The sequence below is a fragment of the Plecotus auritus genome, assembly GCF_963455305.1.
Source record: "Plecotus auritus genome assembly, chromosome: 9".
In the NCBI taxonomy this organism is placed as follows: Eukaryota; Metazoa; Chordata; class Mammalia; order Chiroptera; family Vespertilionidae; genus Plecotus; species Plecotus auritus.
The window spans coordinates 128,985,062-129,006,232 of NC_137783.1; the positions used below are offsets into that span (position 1 = coordinate 128,985,062).

Below are 21,171 nucleotides of genomic sequence, written 5' to 3' on the forward strand. Positions count from 1 at the left end.
CTCTGTATAAATCTGGGGCAAGTGCTCACATTTGCTTTCCGTAGTGCTTCTCAAACTTGAGTGAGCATCAGAATCACCTTAAAAGCTACTTAAGTACAGGTAGCCAGGCCCTGCTATCAGAGATTCTGACTCAGTAAGTTTGGGTCAATTTGGCGCCTAAGAATTTGTATTTCTAATAAGTACCCAGGTGATACTGCTATTTCAGAAAACATATTTGAGGATGGTTGTCATGTGTAAGGAAGCTGATAGTGTGTGTTTTTGTGTTGAGTTCATGGTGGAAACTGGAGCACTTAACTGTGTGTATTGGGGTAAAAAAAAATAATAACTAGAAAAGATTAAATATAACTTGATTTTAATATCAAAATGCTTAAAATATTCAGTAAAAGGTAAATAATATTTACCCACCATACCTATTCTCTCTTGCTGGAACTACGATTTTAAAAGCAGGAAATTTTGAATCATACAATGAAGATAAATTTCAAATTTCAATGTAAATGTAATTTAAAATGGAAGATCTTTGCTGACATGAATGACAACTGCAATAAGGCAAAATGCTTTTAGAAACATATTGGAATTTCAGTGAGCATATTTTTTTAAATATTTTTTTATTGATATTTCACAGAGAGGAAGGGAGAGGGATAGAGAGCTAGAAACATCGATGAGAGAGAAACATTGATCAGCTGCCTCCTGCACACCTCCCACTGAGGATGTGCCAGCAACCCAGGTACATGCCCTTGACCGGAATCGAACCCGGGACTTTTCAGTCCGCAGGCGGACGCTCTATCCACTGAGCCAAACCGGTTTCGGCATTGAGCATATTTTATGAAAACTTTTAAAAACCAAACATGAACACAACTCATTGTGTGAATTTTACTTTTTAAAAATATATCAAATTTACTTGATAAGAATATATCAATTTTAAAAAGTATTAATATCCTCTTTATTTAGTGTGTTTATTTATAACTTTTATGTTATTTTAGCAAATACCAAAAAGGGTATGCATAGTTTAATTTGTGATCTATTTGAAGTAGTTAATTATTTCAATAGGTCTTAAGTTCTTAACTATTAAAACTGCTACTTTAAGAACTTTCAAAGAGCTCTTTGTAGTGTAAAGCTACTATGAACAAAGTAGTTTTATCAAATAATTTAAAAATAGTTTTATTAATATCCATCTCTTTATGCAATCATACTGATATTTTTTCAAAGAATATATTATTTTTTTATTGATTTCGTAGAGGAAGGGAGAGGGAGTGAGAGATAAAAACATCATTGATTGGCTGCCTCCTGCACATCCCACACTGGGGACTGAGCCCACAACCCAGGCATGTGCCCTGACCAGGAATTGAACCATGACCTCCTGGTTTATAGATCAATGCTCAACCACTGAGCCACTCTGACCCAGAAAGGAATATATATTTTACATGAGAAATCTAATACACCTGGCTTTAATGATGAATATACCAATTATTTTTGTCTATTGTTTTATAGATTATGAGGTCAGATATTTTGTTTTTAATACAATTGAATAGATGTGTTTGTTTGATGTACATCATTTTTTTAGCCCTGAATAAGATTCCATTGTCTGACTTTATCACACTTTATGCATTCATTCACCTACTGAAGGATATCTTAGTTGCTTCCAAGTCTTAGTAACCAGGAATAACGTTGCTTTAAGTATCCTTGTGCAGATTTTATGTGGATATGCATTTTTAACTCCTTTGGGTATGTATCAAGGAGTATGATTTCTCAATCATGGTAAAAGTTTACACAACTTTGTAAGAAACTGCCAAACTGTCTTCCAAAGTGGCTGTACCATTTTGTGTACCATTTTGTAGTCTCACCAGCAGTGAATGAGAGTTCCTATTGTTCCATATCTTCCACAGCATTTGGTGTTGTCAGTAATTTGAATTTTTGCCATTCTAATTGATGTGTAGTGGAATCTCATTGCTGTTTTAAATTGCAATCCCTAATGACATAATGTGGACATCAATACTGTATGTAAAGGTCTTTTTGTACCCACCATGTCTTTTTGTATGCAGTATACATGGGTTACAGGAAGACTTATTTAATATTTGAAGAATGAATGGATGAATGATAAAACAAATCAAATCAAAACTAGGGCTCTGACTTTAATGGTAAATATTCTGACACAAATAGAGGCCAAAACTGAGATGGAGAGAGGAAAATTTGTCATGAGGTCCTTTGGCATCATCATATGAGCAGCTGCCTTCTCCACTGCATTCAGAATGCACTCTGAACACAGATGTTTTCTCCAAGATCAAATTAATCATTCGCATGCAAAAAATAATACTGACATAATTTCCTTTCAAAGGAGAAAGTCTGTGTAGAACTAGCAGTCCTTGTTCTCACAGCATGCCCAATCACTTGGAGTGCAATTGCTGTAGCAGGATTAAGTCTTAAATAAGCAGAAAAAGGATACTGGAAGAATACTTAATGTTTAAGGTACATGACTAAACTTTCAGATAGGATTGAGCAAACTTCTGCTTAAGAAAAAGATAGTAGCTGATGCATTTGACTCTAAGTAAAGAATATTTTGGCCCTAACTGGTTTGGCTCAGTGGATAGAGCATCGGCCTACAGACTGAAGGATCCCAGGTTCGATTCCAGTCAAGGGCATGTACCTTGGTTCCGGGCACATCCCCAGTATGTGCAGGAGGCAGCTGATCGATGTTTCTAAATCTCTATCCTTCTCCCTTCCTCTCTGTAAAAAAATCAATAAAATATATATTTTTAAAAAGAATATTTTGATTTTAGCATCAATTTTTCTTCAGACTTCTCTATTGGTCTTTCTGAGCTTCTTTAGTTCAATAATAAACACTAAGCAGTTATTTTTACTTGTTGCCTGCAGCTTTAACCAAGCTCAAGTAGGGTTTGAGCAGATATCCAGAAGAAACTATCTAACTAGTGCTAACATCTTAGTGATGTCATTGTAATAACCTGGTTATTATTTAATAGGAAAGGAGGAAAGGGAAAGCTAGATATAGGCAAGTCATTTATGGAGCTTTGCCAAAAAGCTGCATTTAGCATTCTTCAAGTCTGTTCTCCTCTGGTTGATGGGGGAAGGGACTGGACAAAGGCAGCTTAAATGCATGCCCAATAAGGTCTGAATGACATGAGACGATGCCTACCTGTCTGCCTGTCAATGAAACCTAAAAGCGAGTCAATGGCCAGAATGGGCATGGCCACTGCAAGGAGAGAAACCTGAATATTTAAACTTCCCAACAAAGGAAGTTCCCTTCTCTCTCGCTGTTCTCTCTCTCATGCGCTGGGTTCCCCACTCTCCTGTGGCAGGGGGTTGTGCTCTCCTGCTCCCACACGGCACACAGCCATGCTGGACTCCACAAAATAGACGAATGGACTTTAATTTGGCCTGGATGCTGAACTTCACCTGAGTACAACATAGAATGGAGGCTCTGGACACTGGCCTTGTTTCTTTCTGGCTCTGCTGGAACCCCAGCTGCGCCTTTTCCAGGACTGGTTTAAGGGGTAGGGAACTTTGAAGCCCAAGAGATGTAACTTCACGCAAATAAAGCCTTCTTCCACATCCCATCCTCCCATAGGGGCTTCCGAAAATGTTTATTTCAGCAGCACCCCGAGAACCTTCATCTTCCTCCCACTAGCGATTGGGGAGTTTAATTCTCTGGTAATTTTAGTGCAGCTCAATTTGTTCTACTTAGTAAGTCAGATAGAATCTAGATTGCTCTGTAATAAAAATAAGTATAACATCCTAGGGAAGTGAATAATATTACTTATACTGCACTGTTTTCTAAGAAACAGCATTTGAATCAGTACAGATTAGACACTTTGGCTATAGACACTGAGTAGAAATTATATATATTTTTGCAAATTATATACCTACAAAATAGGCATATCTACTTAATGTCTGAAACTAAAACAAATTTTCCCATGGTTGATATTTCCACCAATGTACCTATATTAAAGCACTTAGGTATTGATAGATAAAAAAAATCTGTTAATACTTTTCTTCCTTATTCTAGAAGCTATATTTTTTAAATTTTATTTTATTGTTTAAAGTATTACAAATAGTAGCTATAATTTGAACTTGTTTTTGTTGGGAGGGAAGTAATTCCATATGGTTTATTCTGTTTGGCCTTTTTCTCCATTATCAATTCTAAAACTATTTTGTAACAATTCATCTTTCTCTATTTTAAAATTCTACTTTTTTTTCTTTTATGTGGCTTAGAATAAATAAAAAAGATTTATGTACACATTTCTTATTTTCTGTAGTTTCTTGACAGTTAAGCTTTCTAAATGAAAGAATTTTTTCCCCTTTATTGCCTTCTTTACCACTTATTTTAAAACAAGAACTTTGGAATAACAATCTTGAAACTTAAGGATTAATCTATTTTTACAGTGGGCTGTCTAAACAACTTTTAAAAAATATATTTTTTTATTGATTTCAGAGAGGAAGGGACAGGAGGAGATAGATAGAAACATCAATGATGAGAGGAAATCATTGATTGGCTGCCTTCTGCACGCTGGACCTAGCCCACAACCCAGGCATGTGCCCTTGACTGGACTCAAACCTGAAACCCTTCCGTCTGCAGGCCGATACTCTTATCCACTGAGCCAAACCAGCGAGGGCTGACTTAACAACTTTTTAGGAATGTGGGGAACCATAAATACTATATGAAAAGTGCCTAGTGTTGTAGACTATATCCTGATTTCATAAACATCAAACAGTGAAAAAAATTTTCATCTCAGAAATGATAAAATAAACACTTATGGTTTAGATCTCAGCCCCATACCTCATCCCTTTCCTGAGGTGTTCTCAATAAAGGACACTTAGAAAATTTGTAAAATGCCATAACATCTGCCAATATTTTAGAAATAAAGCATTTATGTTTCATATTACCCTAAATTCTGTTAAGATTTCCAATTACAAAATAACTTGTTTTAAAAGGCATGCCCATTTTCAGAAATTTTAAAACACAGTTAAATGGAAACAAATGTGGATCTCAAGCAGTCATATATAGTGGTTTTTACATATCCCTTTTAAAAGTCCTAAAATAGGAGATGCTTTTCATAGCGACACACAGCAGTCTCTGGTTTTAGTTTGAATACCACTGCAGGTGTTTTTACTTTAGGGTCACATTTAATTGCCCTTTAAAGACATTAACAGTTTCCAGCTGCATAACAGCAGGGGTATATCTTATTTAAATCCAGAAACTAATGTGATAAACACATCTACATATTTTATTATATTTGACGATCCTAAATGATCCCAGATTCTGACTTACAACATGAAAATCGAGACCTCATAGTTCCACCTTGTAATTAAGTACAGTGATTTACAGTCTCATTTAGTTGTCACAGTAACTCTATTCCTGTCGTATAATTATAGATACCTCCTCCTACGTGGTTCCTGTGTATTTTCTGAGCCTCATTCCTCAGGCTTTCTCTTCATTCTGCATGAAGTCCTCATAATATAAATTCATGTTTGGCTTGTTTTATCCATTATTGGTTTCTATTATTTGCAAACAAAAATCCCCATTAACACTTAATTTTACTTTAGAGCACTTTGTAAAATCAAGACTCACCGTAATTTCAGAATTTTTACATTTCCATATAGCAAGATTATTGAGATATACTAGGTTTATATCACTTTCTGTTGGGTAGCCCAGAATGTTGGGATTGAGACACCATGTAAAATATATTAGGATGTTTTAATTTCATAGGCAAAAATCAAACTAGATTAAGCAGATGTATTATTTATTAAGAAATATTTTCTGTTACTATCAGGTTTGAGTTTTAGCATATCGACATGGAGGAATAATAAATGATACTTTTAGGCAGGGCTGAGACCTATACAAACTGGGTTCCCAAAAAGCTGGTAGGAGCATTTGTTTTAACCTACCCCAAATTTGTACAGCATCCCATTGAGAGGAAAATACCTACGTAGGTGTTAAGCAAGCTCTCTTTTCTTTTTAGACAAGGCAAAATACTTGGATATATTATCTGCCCACATCCTGATAAGCTATGGCATTAGTGTTTGATATAATCTTGGTTACTTGGAGGTCCTTTGCTACTCTGAATCATATATATATTGATTTTAGAGAGGAAGGGAGAGTGAGAGATAGAAACAGCATCTTACCTAATAAAAGAGAAACATGCAAATTAACCATCACTCTGCTACACCCACAGCCAATAAGAGTGAGTATGCAAATTAACCCAACAAAGATGGAGGTTAATTTGCATATGCAGGAGCGGAGCAGAGTGAAGCCTGCTATGAGGGGGAGGGGGGCAGCTGAGGGAGCTACTGTAGTGGTGCTTCAGACAGAAGCGAGGACTTGCCGGCTCCAGGTGAGCAGGGAGCAGGGACTTGCCGGCTCCGGGTGGCCCAGGAGCGGGGACTTGCCGGCTCCTGGGCAGCTTGGAGTGAAGACAGGGGAAGGAAGGCCTATTCTTGCATGAATATCGTGCAACGGGCCTCTAGTTGATAAGAATCACTGATCATCAACTGCCTCTTGCACACCCCCTACTGTGGGTCGAGGTCAAAACCAGGCAGGCATGTGCCCTGACCGGGAATCAAACAGTGACCTATTGGTTCATAGGTTGACGCTCAACCACTGAGCTACACCAGCCTGGGCACTACTTTGAATCTTAAGGATGTGGCAGAATTATGTGGTTATAGGGTGGACAAAAAGATTTAAGCATGGCATCAATATAGAAGGGCTGGCACTAGAAAGATGTTACTGAAAAACCCAGTCTCCTAGCTTCCAGCAAGGCTGTGTGAAGGGGAGCAGAGGGACAAACAACATCACTGGGATTCAGTATTTATATGCACCCAGGTGTTCTTTGTCTATGTTAGGTCTATTCTCAGATAAGTTCATATTTAATGGTTACCCTCAACACCCTTTTCTCCCTAATTCTCAAATATAAAATATTTATGTTTCGGTTTCATCAATGATGTTCTTGTTACTTTATCAAATCTGGACCAAGACTCTGATTGGCTGGGCTTGAGTCTCATTCTGTTCCCTTGATGCAGTGGGTAGAGTCTGTGTCATACGGCCACATGAAATTAGCATGGAAAATATTTCTCATAAGAAAAATCAGGGTGCCGTTATTCAGGATGATGGAAGAATGACATGAAGAAAGAACAGATATTTAAACATTTGATGACTCTTTTAATCTACCTTCATGTATATCCTCTCAAGTGAGCCGTATTCATAATTGTATTCTGGAATTTTGGGTATAATTACCTGTGCAAAGTTGTTTCTTTAGATCTTATAAAAGTATCATTAAGTTTGATATGGATGAGATCCTTCACTTAGAAGGTAGAAGTAATGACACAAGTCTGATTACCAAATTGTAAAAACCCTGTTTTTAATGCCTAAATGCTATCAAGCCTTTTTTTGGGGGGAAGAGGGGGAATTAAGAAAGTAGTCACTAATCATGAGTGGAAAGATTAAATCAACGCATTGTCTGGGAACCAGTATCCCCTCATGAGCGCTGTGTGCCATCCATGCTGAAGCACATGCCATCTAAGAATCATCTCAGTATGGGCCTTGGCAAGCTCCCTTGTGTCCTGCAATTGGCCCCATTGTGGGTGATTATAATTAATTATCCCCAATTCTGGATATGTTTCAAAATAGTGAAATACTGTAATTCTTCAGCTCTAGAAATGGCATTTAGCTTAATGGAAACATATTGCTTTATACATTTGCCCAGAATTACCAACCGCCAGAGCAGACTATGGACACACAGTATAATCGCAGCTTATTTTTGGATGGCGTCCATGTGGAGGAGTGGCAGCCTTCCCAGTGCTAATCCAAATGCAATGTCCAAGACTATTGTAAACATTTCTGGTGAAATAATGTTTTATTCACTGCTTTCTCTCTCACCTTAGAATTGAACAGAATGAACAAAAGGCAAGAAAAATAAGAAAAGTTTTAAGTAAAGATGCAAATTTTAAGTAGTATAGACTATATTTATGAATTTTTAAATATGTTAACTTATTATCATTTCTAATAAAGTTAATCCTGTGTGGATGTTTTGTGTTTGTATATGCATCTTCATTTCAAATTTGCTTCATTCACTTTTTTCTTATTTATTTTTATTTACATTTTCTTTTGTATATATCTTAACTTTTTATTTTGCAATAATTTTTACATAGAATAGAACAGGGCAGATTAATACAGAATGTTCTCATGTACCTTTACCCCAAACCTCTAATGTAACAGCAGAAAGAATGATAAAACAATTATTGAACCAACAAATTAACATTAATACAGTAATATTAGATAAACTATAGGCTTTATTTCAATTTCACCAGTCTTTTCATTAAAACAATATAACTACAGAAAGATAAAATATATAAGTGAATATCAAATCTCTAGAGCTATAGCTCTATGTACAAAATAATAGAATAAGGGAAAAAGGGAAAATGGACCATTGCATTACAAATAATTAAGATTGCATATATCAAAACATTATAGACATGAGCAGAAAGAAAACTAGGGAAATTTTTAGCCTACAATCTAAGCAATACTGCAGAGTTAGCACTTCAGTATGTATCTCATTATTGTAGTTTACAAGCTTTTAAATACAGAAATAATGTATATTATTAAAGTCTCTTTAAAAACTCCAATCTTGTGCTCAATGATGCATAAAAATATTTGCAAAAAGGCATTATTGAATGGATCAAGGTAACTCCTCATATGTGTAAAATATTTTATGGTATTGAAATTCTTAATGGGTGTTTTAGAATTTCAACTCATAGCTAAAGAGAAAAAAATAGACAAATGGTTATTCTGAACTGGTGTACCTCCTCTTTGTATGGCAGAAAAATAAAATAGGAAATGTTCAAAATCAGGTAAGAATCGTGAATGAAGAACTCGTAAATGTAACGTATCCATTTATTCAGTCACTCGCTCACTCTGCATAAATTTTCGTCCATTTGCTCATGGTGCTCATCAAATTGACTCTTAGAGTAATTATGCAGGAGATGCACCTTGCCATCGCACTGTTTGCTCCCAGAGAGACATTACAACGTCAAAACGCTGTGAGCTTTTGCAAAGTTTTTGCTCTACTTTTGCCGCCTCTATAAAAGGAGTCTGGGATACTCAGTTACTGGGGCAAAGACTAAAAGCCCGAGTATAATGAGACAGAAATTATTGAATGGCTCTAAGAGTTTAGACGCATGTGGCTTTCATGTCAGAAGTCACAAACATTTATCTAAGAATCTAGGTAAATTATAAGACGTTCAAAAGTTAACTGATCTGTCTCTATCTGTACACAGCAGTGAGAGCATACATAAGAGGCCTGGAAGACAAAATAGCTTCTGAGCATCAAGATGCCCTTTGAGAGCAATGCAGGTGTCAGGAATAGAAGAGGACTCTAAAACAGCTTCTTTAAAAGGGATGCAGACCCTGATGGATCATTGGCTGTATTATAGTAGGGTCCAAGGTGACTAGCATCCACATGATAATGTAAATAAATGCTTGCTGTTTAGAGGGGTGCTTTTGGAAATTAGCATTAATTGCAGATTTGAAACTAAAATTATAAAATTATGTTACAAAATATAAAACAGATTTTAAATATAAGGCCAAATAAAGTTCCATATTTTTCATGATTAATGCTAATATTTTCACATTTTAATTGAATAGAAGTAACAGTCTTTTACACTGCAGATTCTACTCAATTTTTCTAAATATATTATATTTCATATCATTAAGGACTTTTTTGTGAACAAAACATAGAGAAATGCAATGCTGCTCACATATTTAAAGGGATTTTTAATATTTGATCACTTCTTAACAATAAAACTATATTTCTTTCCTCAGAATAAAAGTTTGAAAAACAAACTCTTGTCAGGAAATAAGCTGTGTGGCATCCGTGCAGAAGAGGTGAGTAAATTTTCTCTTCTAGCTTCAACTGGATAGAAACAATATTAGTGCTAGACTTTTTTTTTAACTAGACATCTCGTGACCTTTTCCCCTTCTAACGTAAGTGCAAACATTGGAATAAGTAAAGAGAACTTTTAGATATTGAATGTTTTAACATTGCATAACCAAAGAAAACCAAAAAAGACTCATGCATTTCTTAGGGCAGAAAAGTTATTCTGCTTAATCCAGGTTTAACTAAAATCAATTTCCTATATTCCTAATCTCCCAAATCTATTTATATTTTATGATCCATTATTTAATGTAGAATATGTAGGGTATAGTAATAATTCTTAGTGATATTAGTGAGGTAGTAGAGATAGTATCAGTAGAAATGGATTATTTACACCTCAAGGAGAGGAGACAGAAGGCACTGAGTTAGTTGGTTTCCCCAAGAAGCTCATACAAAGATGGGATGAGTTGTGCAAGGATTTATTAATGGAAACATCTGTGAATAATAAGGAACATGCATCGCAGATCCCATGCCTGTGAAGGAAGGGGGAGGGAAAGGCAGTTTGAGAAGAACAATGGCTTACACAAGTTAAAAGTTGACCCCTTTGCCCAAAACAGTCTAGACATAAGGCACAGAGCTGGTGATATACCTCTATCATTTCTTAAATATTGCAGCCAATTTTTGTTCACAAAAACCTCTTCCTGTTATTAGTACCTTCTAGCAGAACAGACAGGAAAGATTGCCTAGTGACTCACAGTCACTGCTTTGTAGGAATCCAACTAGGATGTAGTGGCACGTATCTCATTGTACCTTATTTGCCAAAACTAGGTCACTTGCCTAGCCAATTTGAAAGGAAAATGAAAAGTGTTATTAGGGCCCTAATCAGTTTGGCTTAGTGGATAGAGAGAGCATCAGGCAGTGGACTTATGGATCCCGGGTTCAAGGGCATATGCTTCAGTTTCCAGCTTGATCCTTGTGAGGACTGCAGGCTCCATCCCTGTGAGGGAGGTAACCAATCAATGCGTTTCTCTCACATTGATGTTTTTCTCTCTGTGTCTCTCCCTCTCCACTATCCCTAAAAATCAATGGGAAAGAAAAAGAAAAAAGAAAGTGACATTAGGTTGGTAGCCATGTGCCCATCCAGAATTTGGGATTTCTTTTATTAAATAAGATGAAAACACTCCTTGATGGACATGTAAAAGACCTTATCATAAACACTAAAGTTAAAGTCTAACATGCAATTTAATAATCCAGTTTACGTCTTTACAGTAAGATTGTATATAAAATTAATATAAATTTTCAATACATGGAAATGACAGGTTGATGTCCCCTAAAACAAAAAATCAAACTGAATGGCTTGTAGCATTTCTTTCATTGTATTTTTCTATTTGGATAGAGATCAACTATTATATTGTTTATATTTTCTATGTTTCTAAAAATATTACATACTAGAAGCCCAGTGCACAAAATTCGTGCGGGGAGGTGGGGGAGTCCCCTCAGCCCAGCCTGCACCATCTCCAATCCGGACTCCTGGGATCGGTCCAAAACCGGCAGTCAGACATCCCTCTCACAATCTGGGACTGCTGGCTCCTAACTGCTCACCTGCTTGCCTGCCTGATCACTCCTAACTGCCTCCCTGCCAGCTTGATTGCCCCTAACTGCCCCCCATGCCAGCCTGGTCACCCCTTAGTGCCCCCCTGCCTGCCTGGTTGCCCCCAACTTCCTCCCCTGCTGGCCTGTTTGCCCCCAACAGCCCCCCCTGCCAGCCTGGTTGCCCCCAAAAGACCCCTGCCAGCTTGGTCACCCCTCACTGCCCCCCCTGCCAGCCTGGTTGCCCCACAATGCCCCCCTGCTGGCCTGGTTGCCCCTAACTGCCCCCCCACTGGCCTAGTTGCCCCCAACTGCCCCCCCCCCCAGCCAGCATGGTTGCCCCCAATTTCCCCCCCCTGCTCTCTTGGTTGCCCCTTACTGTCCCCTTCTGCCAGCCTGGTTGCCCCCAACTACCCCCCTTGCTGGCATGGTCACCCCTCACTGCCCCCCCTGCCAGCCTGGTTGCCCCACAATGCCCCCCTGCTGGCCTGGTTGCCCCTAACTGCCCCCCCACTGGCCTAGTTGCCCCCAACTGCCCCCCCCCCCCCAGCCAGCATGGTTGCCCCCAATTTCCCCCCCCTGCTCTCTTGGTTGCCCCTTACTGTCCCCTTCTGCCAGCCTGGTTGCCCCCAACTACCCCCCTTGCTGGCATGGTTGCCTCTCACTGCCCCCCCTGCCAGCCTGGTTGCCCCACACAGCCTGCTGGTCAGTTGTTTGGTCGTCCCTCACTAAGCCCCCTGCCAGCCTGGTTGCCCCACGCAGCCTGCTGCTCAGTCATTTGGTCATCCCTCACTAACCCTCCAGCCAGCCTGGTTGCCCCACACAGCCTGCTGTTTGGTTGTTACTGTGAGGTCATCATGACAAATTTGCATATTACCCTTTTATTAGTCTAGATGTACTATACAATTTCTTAATAATACTTATGAATGGTAAGCAAATAGAACAGTTTTGAATAAGGAATATGTGGATTGAAGCTATATTGTGCAATGGCTAGCATGTTCCTATGGTCCCTATAATACTCACATACATGAAAGAGAGATGGTTCCTAGGAGAAGGTATCCATAGTCTTTAGAAGCAATCAATAACAGCCTGGGTCTAGCTGTATGTTTTAGTCCCTTGGTTCAAAAATGATTAATTTATTTTGAATATATTATTACTTAAAGAATATAATATTTCTGGGGGAGAAACCAAGATGGCAGCATAGGTAAACACCTGAACTTGCTGCCTCGCACAACCACTTCAAAAATACAACTAAAAGACAAAATGGACATCATCCAGAACCACAGGAAGGCTGGCTAAGTGGAAATGCTACAACTAGAAGGGAAAAGAAAAGCACACTGAGACTCAAAGGAGCTGTGGAAGTAAAATGCAGAGGTACAGAGGCGTGCACGCAGAGAGGGCTGGCAATGAGTATGTGGCTGTCTTTTTCAATCCACAGGGAGACACAAGCTCCCAACTGCTCTGAACTCCAGTTCCAGGCAAGACTCTGGGGACCCAGACTCATACGGGGAGAAACTGGACTATCTAGCAGTAGGCATAACTCGAGGGCGGCTTTCTCTCAAAGGTGCTTGCAGTGATTACCAAGGGACACTGAGACCCGGGGGTCTCTTAGGGCAGGGCTGACAGGAAGGCATTGCTGTTTGCTCTGCCCTGAGATTCTGCCCCACTCCAGCTGTGCGCAGAGGCTTTTGCATATGAATGGCCTGGTCCTTTGAAATCTAAACTTACTTAACAAACTGTAGCTGAGTCAGAGAGACCCAGAACATCTAAAAGAAGGCCCAAGGCCCCACAGCAGCTTACATTGCTTCACAGCTGGGCCTCATCTGGGCACCTCCAAAACCCAAACAAAGAAGAGGAATCTGCAGATCTCTCCGTAGCTCCGGCTGGGTGGCCTTGGGCAGAGGCTAAATTAGCACCTCCTTGGAGATCCAAGAGCCAGTGTACCCAGGGGTCAGAGTAGGGCCATCCAGATTACAACTCCCCAGATCCATAAGGGACACACTCAGGGGACAGACACTGACTGAAATAAAGAATAAGATACAGAGATCCAACAGCAGACTAGAGGATCGCAAGAATCAAGTCAAAGATTTGAAATACAAAGAAAAAAAGCAAAAAAGCAAAAAGAAAAAAAGAATAAAAAATATGAAGATAGTGTAAGGAGCCTCTGGGACAACTTCAAGCAAACCAACATCTGAATTATGGGGTTGCCAAAAGAAGAGAGAGAGCAAGATACTGAAAACCTATTTGAAGAAATAATGACAGAAAACTTCCCTCACCTGGTGAAAGAAAAAGGCTTACAAGTCCAGGAAGCACAGAGAACCCAAAACAAAAGGAATCCAAAGAGGACCACACCAGGACACATCATAATTAAAATGCCAAGAATAAATATTAAAAGCAGCAAGAGAAAAACAGTTAACTACAAGGGAGCACCCATAGGATTGTCAGCTGATTTCTCAACAGAAACTATGCAGGCCAGATGGGAGTGGCAAGAAATTTTCAAAGTGATGAATAGCAAGAACCTACAACCAAGATTACTCTACCCAGCAAAGCTATCATTCGGAATTGAAGGGCAGATAAAGAGCTTCACAGATAAGAAAAAGCTAAAGGAGTTCATCACAGCCAAACCAGTATTATCTGAAATGCTGAAAAGTATTCTTTAAGAAGAGGAAGAAGAAGAAAAAGGTAAAAATAAAAATTATGAACATCAAATACATATCTATCAACAAGTGAATCTAAAAATCAAGTGAATAAAAAATCTGATGAACAGAATAATCTGGTGAATATAATAGAATCAGGGGCATAGAAAGGGAGTGGACTGACAATCCTCGGGGGACAAGGGTGTGGGGGGTGTGGGAAAAGACTGGACAAAAATCATACACCTATGGATGAGGACAGTGGGGGGGTAAGGGCATGGGGTGGGTTGGGAACCGGGTGGAGGGGAGCTATGGGGTGGGGGGAGAAAGAGGAACAACTGTAATAATCTGAACAATAAAGATTTAATTAAAAAAAGAATATAATATTTCTGAAGTTTTATTTATGATTTATTAGATATTTGATACATTAGTATCGCACAATGTTAAAATAAATTGAATATATTTGTTATGATTTATACATTTACCCTATCTCTTTCTTTATGGATCCCAATTTAAAAGTTTAAGTTTGGGTTATAAGGGAGGTATATATTTTGTCACAATAATTTGTCTTCAATATAAATAGAAATTTTTATTGTTTGTTTCATTACTGCCACCAACAAAACCAAAGAGTAATGACTTTTATTAATGTTTTCTAGATCAGTGACCCTAAATATTTGGTATTTATAGATGAATAAAATGTCCAAGTCCTATTGACACCTAATAGATTGCTAATATTTCAATTTTCCAGAGAAGAATATAAAAAAATAATGGAAGCTGCTGCTGCAAGTATCATGTACAATCATATCATCATCACTATTACTTTATGAAAGAAATGATATTTGAACATAAATTGTTGGAAAGAAAGATCTCAGACTAAACAATAGTCTCTAAAAGGGAAAAAAATAAACTTAGCTAAAATGTTGTACCATGGACAATGTCTTCTATCTTTATCACCTTCTTTATCTTCTTTTTATTATAACTAATAGTAGCCCTGTGCATGAATCCGTGTACTAGCAGCTCGCTGCTGCCCTCCTGTAGCTCTCTGCCCGCTGCCCCACCCTCATGTAGCTCCCTCCATCCCTCTCCCCGCTTCCTCACAGCTTGCTGCCCTGCCCCCTCCTGTAGCTCTCTCCTGCCCGCTTGCAGTTTGCTGTCCCACCCTCCTGCAGATCCATGATCCAGTCATTATGCGGTTGGTCATTACACCTCATGGCGGAATAGATCATTAGCATAGTCCAGTCTTATTATATAGGATAATAATCATAATTATCATCATTATAACAAACTTAACTTTTGCTGTGGACTTGTGAAAACTTCATGACTCATAGGCACCAACATTTAGAATTACGTTTAAGATCATTAACATAGTTAAAAGAAAATTACTAAAATCCCCAATGTAGTAATATCTGAACTGTTTGAAGAGTACCCCTCTGAAAATTTTAATTTTCTAAAATGATGCCAATAAGGTAAAAGAAAACAGTTAGTGTCAACTGGGGCTCATATTAATGTGCATTACAAAATAAAGATGGAATCATTCAAAATGTATTTATTTTTATTTTCCATATTCTCATTAGATGCTTAGATTGGATTTTTAACTACTGAAAATTAGAAGAAGACTGGAATAGGCAGATTCAGAGAAGTGATAAGTGACTGTAATGAAAAATTCTAAAAATATATTTTTAAATAACCATAACTAGGCTCAGGAAATCTAGCTGTTCCTGTTCATTTAGTATAGAAAAATACATGTAGGTTTTTATTGTAGTTCCTGAATGAGTTACTGCATAATGCAAAATTGATATTTTAATAATGAATCCAACTTATGAAGAAAAGTTTGAAGTATATTCTGAGCATTCAGTATAAGTATGCAATAAGAAATGAATTGCCAAAATGGTTAAACTGAATAATTTCTAACACTTAAAATATAGAGTAGAATAGAAGTGAAGTTGGTAAAAAAAAAAAAAAAATACACATTGTATGGAGTACTAATCTCTCATTCCCCATTGATATTGGTCAAGATTAGTTTGGATAAAAAATGAAAGCACCCTAGCTTGTTTGGCTCAGAGGATAGAGCATCAGCCCTTGGACTAAAGGGTCCCAGGTTCAATTCCGGTCAAGGGCATGTACCTGATTTGCAGGCTCAATTCTCAGCCCCAGTAGAGGCATGTGCAGGAGGCAACCAATCAATGTGTCTCTCTCACATCAATGTTTCTCTCTCTCTCTCTTTGTCTCTCACCCTCCCTTTAAAAATATCTTCAGGGGGAACATTAACAACCACAACAACAAAATCAAAGTGTGTTTTCCTAAGAGACTGTCCTGGCTATAAATGAGTCCTGGACAGCAGATTACAACCGCAGGGAGAAAATGATACTTGATCTTGCATACGTAGTTGAGAAAGATAACAGAAGTAGTCCTTTACTAATATCAGTAGCACAAAATTAAAGATAGTCATGAAAACCAGGAAATGTCTTGGAGATAAAGTTCATATAACAAAAGAAAAATGCTGTGTCTGAAATATAATTATTTTGGGTCACTTAGGAACCTTTATGAGAGAAACAGCAGAGTTGTAGTAAATGTAGACCTGAGATAGAAGCATAAATTCAAGGGGTAAGGACTCACTCAGGTGTGAGTTTCATTCTTAAGGGTCAGTACCAACCAGGTACCCACAAGATGGCTCTTTGTCTTCTAATGCATTGTGTCTTACGTTTTACTTTCACTATCATAGCAAGAAAAAGAGAATGCCTTTTTGTGAAAATGGAACCTTACTAGGTTTTAAGAAAGCACAAATCCTTGCTGCTTCTGAGTACAGGCAGTCCTCGGGTTAAGTCGGACTCAATGTACATTGTTTCATGTTACGTCGCCATCTCCCATTTATTTATAAAAAGAAAAAGTTCCGTCATTTCAACATATGTACATACGTGCTTTATGTTTTTTATTATTTATTTACCACAAGTAAAGGTCAGGAATTGTTATCTTTCTTTTAATTTTTTTTTTTTACTGTTTCACTTCATTACTGCTGTGTATGTGCTCCATGTGAGTGACGTAGGTACTCATGTAGGTGGGTTCCCACTTACAGCGAAAATTGCGTTTCCTCGTCTGTAGGAATGATCTCCGATGTAATCTGAGGACATACTGTATAGAGCAGCCGTGGGCAAACTACGACCTTCGGGCTGGATCCGGCCCGTTCGACTGTTCTATCCGGCCCGCGGAACCGAAAGAGCGGAGGGTTCTCTTGCTCTCCCCTCCGCTCCTTCACCAGCAGCAGTGTTAACATGGCAACATCGGGAAACACGGCCGCAGCCCCTTCTTCTGAGTGGGCGGATTTATATCCGCCCATTCAGTAGAAGGAACAACCTCTCAATCTTCCAGAGGCTCCTTGTAATGCCCGCGGACGCGTCCCCCGACATCACCCTGGGAATGCGTAGACACGTTATCGTGGTGATGGAGGGAGACACGCCCCTGGAGAGCACAGTATCAGAGCATTAGCTAAAAAGGAGACCAACAACACTGTTCCCACTGAAGTTGATGTTTTAAAGACCAAAAACCTTTCAACCCAGTCTACATTGCCATCTACATCTACGTCCCGGGCATAATTTGGAAGTTGCACTAAAGGAAATGTTTAATTTACTGTTTACACATTTTGTTCTTTTCTATTTGTTTTAGTTTTAAATTATTTTATTATATTTAAGTTTAATTTGAAAGGCTTTTGTACCTTTCCTTTGTTAGGCAATTTTATTTTGCCTTTGCCATCTTCATTATAAGGTATGTTATTGTGCTATGATTCCTCCATTTTTTGAAGTTTCAAATTATAATAATTAGTGTTTACATTCTTCTTGTTAAAATGTTTGAAATGAATAAAACTATTAAAATAAAAAAAAAAAGACCGTACCATTTTATGTAATGATGTTTACTTTGAATTTATATTAGTTCACACAAACACTCCATCCATGCTTTTGTTCCGGCCCTCCGGTCCAGTTTAAGAACCCATTGTGGCCCTCGAGTCAAAAAGTTTGCCCACCCCTGGTATAGAGTTTAATTACATAATTCTGAATTGTTAATGTCAAACTCTTCCTCTCTTGCTTCCTGTTCTTCATATTCTCTCTCTCTCTCACACTCTCTCTCTTCCTCTCTCCTTCCTCACTCCCTCCTTCTCTTCTTCCTTCCTTTCTTATTTCTTTCCATTTCATTTTGTTTTCTTTTTCTCTCTTATCTGCTTCCTGATTTAATAGATCACAAAATGCAGATGGCTCACAATAAGGATGTCTATGGAAAACTGTGTTTCTAATATTAGAACCTTGCATTACAACACTTTCAATTTTATACTCTAATTAGTGGTACTTCCAGCATTGGATAAAAATTTAGAAATTATAGCACTATTATAACACAGTCTTCCATTTTGCAAATTCTACTACCTTGCATGTTTAGAAATGTTCTGAATTTAATAGGAAACAATCACAGTACACTGCAGTTGGTGCAGAGGAAGACTCATGCCTTCAATGTATGCTTGGAAAATTATAACATTTCAAATATTAGTGGACTTTATTAAGGAGGATGTTATATCACCAGAGTTCACTGGGATAGAATAGTACCATTAGGATACTGTTTTTATTATGTACTCTGGCCAGCTACTTTTAAAATTGAATTTCATTAAGATATAATTTACATAGAGTTTATTCCATTTAAGTATACAGTTTTAATGGGTTGGATCATTGTATATATTCAAGAAATAGAACATTTGCATTACTCCCAAAGTTCCCTTTGGCTATTTTATAATCTCTACTACCAATCCCCAACATATGGCAACTACTAACATGATTGGGTTCCCTATCCTTTTGTTTGTAGTTTTGTAGATTATCATATAAATGTATTATACAAAACATAGCTTCTGATGACTGGATTCTTTCACATACTACATATAATGCATTTGAAATCCATCTACATTGCTACATGTTTCAACCCTTAATTCATTCTTAAAATTAGTATTCTAATATTGCGTTTCATGGAGGTACCATAATTTAGTGTTAATCAGTTAATGCACATGTAGTATTTTCCAGCATTTGACTATTATGAAAAAGATACTATAAACATTTATGTACACATTATATAATCTTTTGGGTAAATACCTATAAATAATTGCTCTATAATGCAGTATGTGTATGTTTAACTTTATAGGAAGCTGTCAACATTGTTTCCCAAAGTGACTGTACTGTTTTATATTCCCACTCAACTATTTTTTCAATTATCTTTTTTTTTCATGTGACTATTATAATCTATTTGTGTTCTATATCTTCTACTGAAGAATCAACACCAATAATCTTAGATGTAGAGAGACAAATGACTGAGGTTCTTAAGTTGGAATGTTTGAAATTGTGTCTGCCCTGGAAAAAGGAAGCCTATTCATTATCTGTGGTTTATTGCTAGAATAGTATATTCCAATGTGTTAGCCAAACATATACCTTCTGAGAGAGATTTCTGTTATAAGCACTTTTACATTTGTAATGGTCCTCTTAAAAAGCCTGTTCTTCTAAAGGGCAAATGCTCTTCACTTCCTGTCATATTAGCTTGCTGTCTTCTCCTTGGACATATGTCAAATTCAAATTTGGTTGTCAATTTAAACTTATCCATATTTAATCTTACCTTAATAAATAATTGAAATAAGCCGTCAAAACTGAGGTATGGAATTGAAGAGATATACTTAGCATCTAAAATTAGAGGTCAAGCATGCCTGGGTGACTGGAATTCTTTGCCAGGGAGAACACTAAGCCACTTTCTTTAAGGATTACCTGTTAATATGTTTCCTCTGAGCAGGCTTTGGTTTTCTCTCCCTGCCTAGAACAGCTGGATGACCAACTCCCAAAGTGAAGGCTAAGCTTTCCTGTTTCATTTCCAAAGTCTTTGGACTCCTTTGCTTGGCTGAAAAAAATCATTTTGTAAAGTTTAAAGAAATGCTAATCATAAAGTTTAAACATATAAATGAAATTAAGGCACTAATTCATGTTTCTGCTCTTACAGTCAAAAAAAATTCAAGCCCAGCTGAAGGAGCTTCGTTATGGGAAGAAGGACTTATTATTTAAGGTGAGCATCTTTCTCCCTTCCCCTCCAACTTGGTAGCCCATTGTGTAAATTATTTAAAATATGATTTAGCTTAAATTCCCAGATTTGCACAATAATTAGAGTTGTATTTGACTGCATTTAATTAATGGAGATAAATGCATATATGGTTTCCTGGGTACTTACTTAAAGGCAGGCATCATTACAAAGTATTGACCCTAAATTATTTTTATTTAGCATTGAAGAATATTGTCTGTTGGAATATTTACATTAGGGAGAGCATTTATGAAGTTTCCTAAGATGAGTTCATTGGTAACCTACATTCTTAACTTCCAGAGATCCTGCATAAATCACTTTATTATCAAGAGTCTTCATATTTAGTCATTGTTGATAGATTTTAGCTATTGATACTTTTCTTTACAAGACTGTCAAGTCAAGACCTCTACCTCGTTAGACATCTATCACAAACTGTGGATGTGATAGACTGAATAATGCCCCACCCCAAGGATATAAACGTGGTAATCTCTGGAACTTGGTAATGTGATCAATAATGGCAAAGGCGACTTTGAAAATATGATTAACAATTTTGAGATGGGAAGATTATCCCAAATTGCCCAGGTGGATCCTAAATATAATCACACAAGTCTTTATAAGAGTGAGACAAAAAGGCCTAAATGAGAAGAAAGTTATGTGACCACAGAAGCTGGGGGAGAAAAGACAATGAGGAGGATTTCCGTCCTTTGGCCTCTGAAAAGAGCTAGCCCTGCCAACACTTTGGTTTAATCCATAAAATTCCTTTTAGACTTCTGACTTCCAGAACTCTACGAGAATACGTTTGTGTTGTTTTAAGCCACATAGTGTAATGTAGTTTGTTATACCAGCAAACTACTACAGGTAAGTTACTTCTGTCTCCCTTGAGCATGGGAAATAAGAGGCAGGTGCTTTTCATTGTAGTGCTTATGATGCATTTTCATTGCCAAATGCAGTAGAAAGTGGGGTATTTGGCTCATAGTAGTAGGAAT

The 21,171-nt window shown here is 37.7% G+C and overlaps 1 protein-coding gene across 3 annotated transcripts in view; it reads left to right on the forward strand.

Annotated features, from left to right (window-relative positions):
• Positions 1-21,171, forward strand: part of LUZP2 (leucine zipper protein 2) — a 328,528-nt gene that overhangs the window by 248,509 nt on the left and 58,848 nt on the right. For all 3 annotated transcript variants that reach the window (XM_080640495.1, XM_080640497.1, XM_080640496.1), the window contains exons 6-7: positions 9,827-9,889; positions 20,111-20,173. In XM_080640495.1, coding sequence (XP_080496621.1) covers positions 9,827-9,889; positions 20,111-20,173 — 126 coding nt within the window. The remainder of the gene's footprint in view (positions 1-9,826; positions 9,890-20,110; positions 20,174-21,171) is intronic.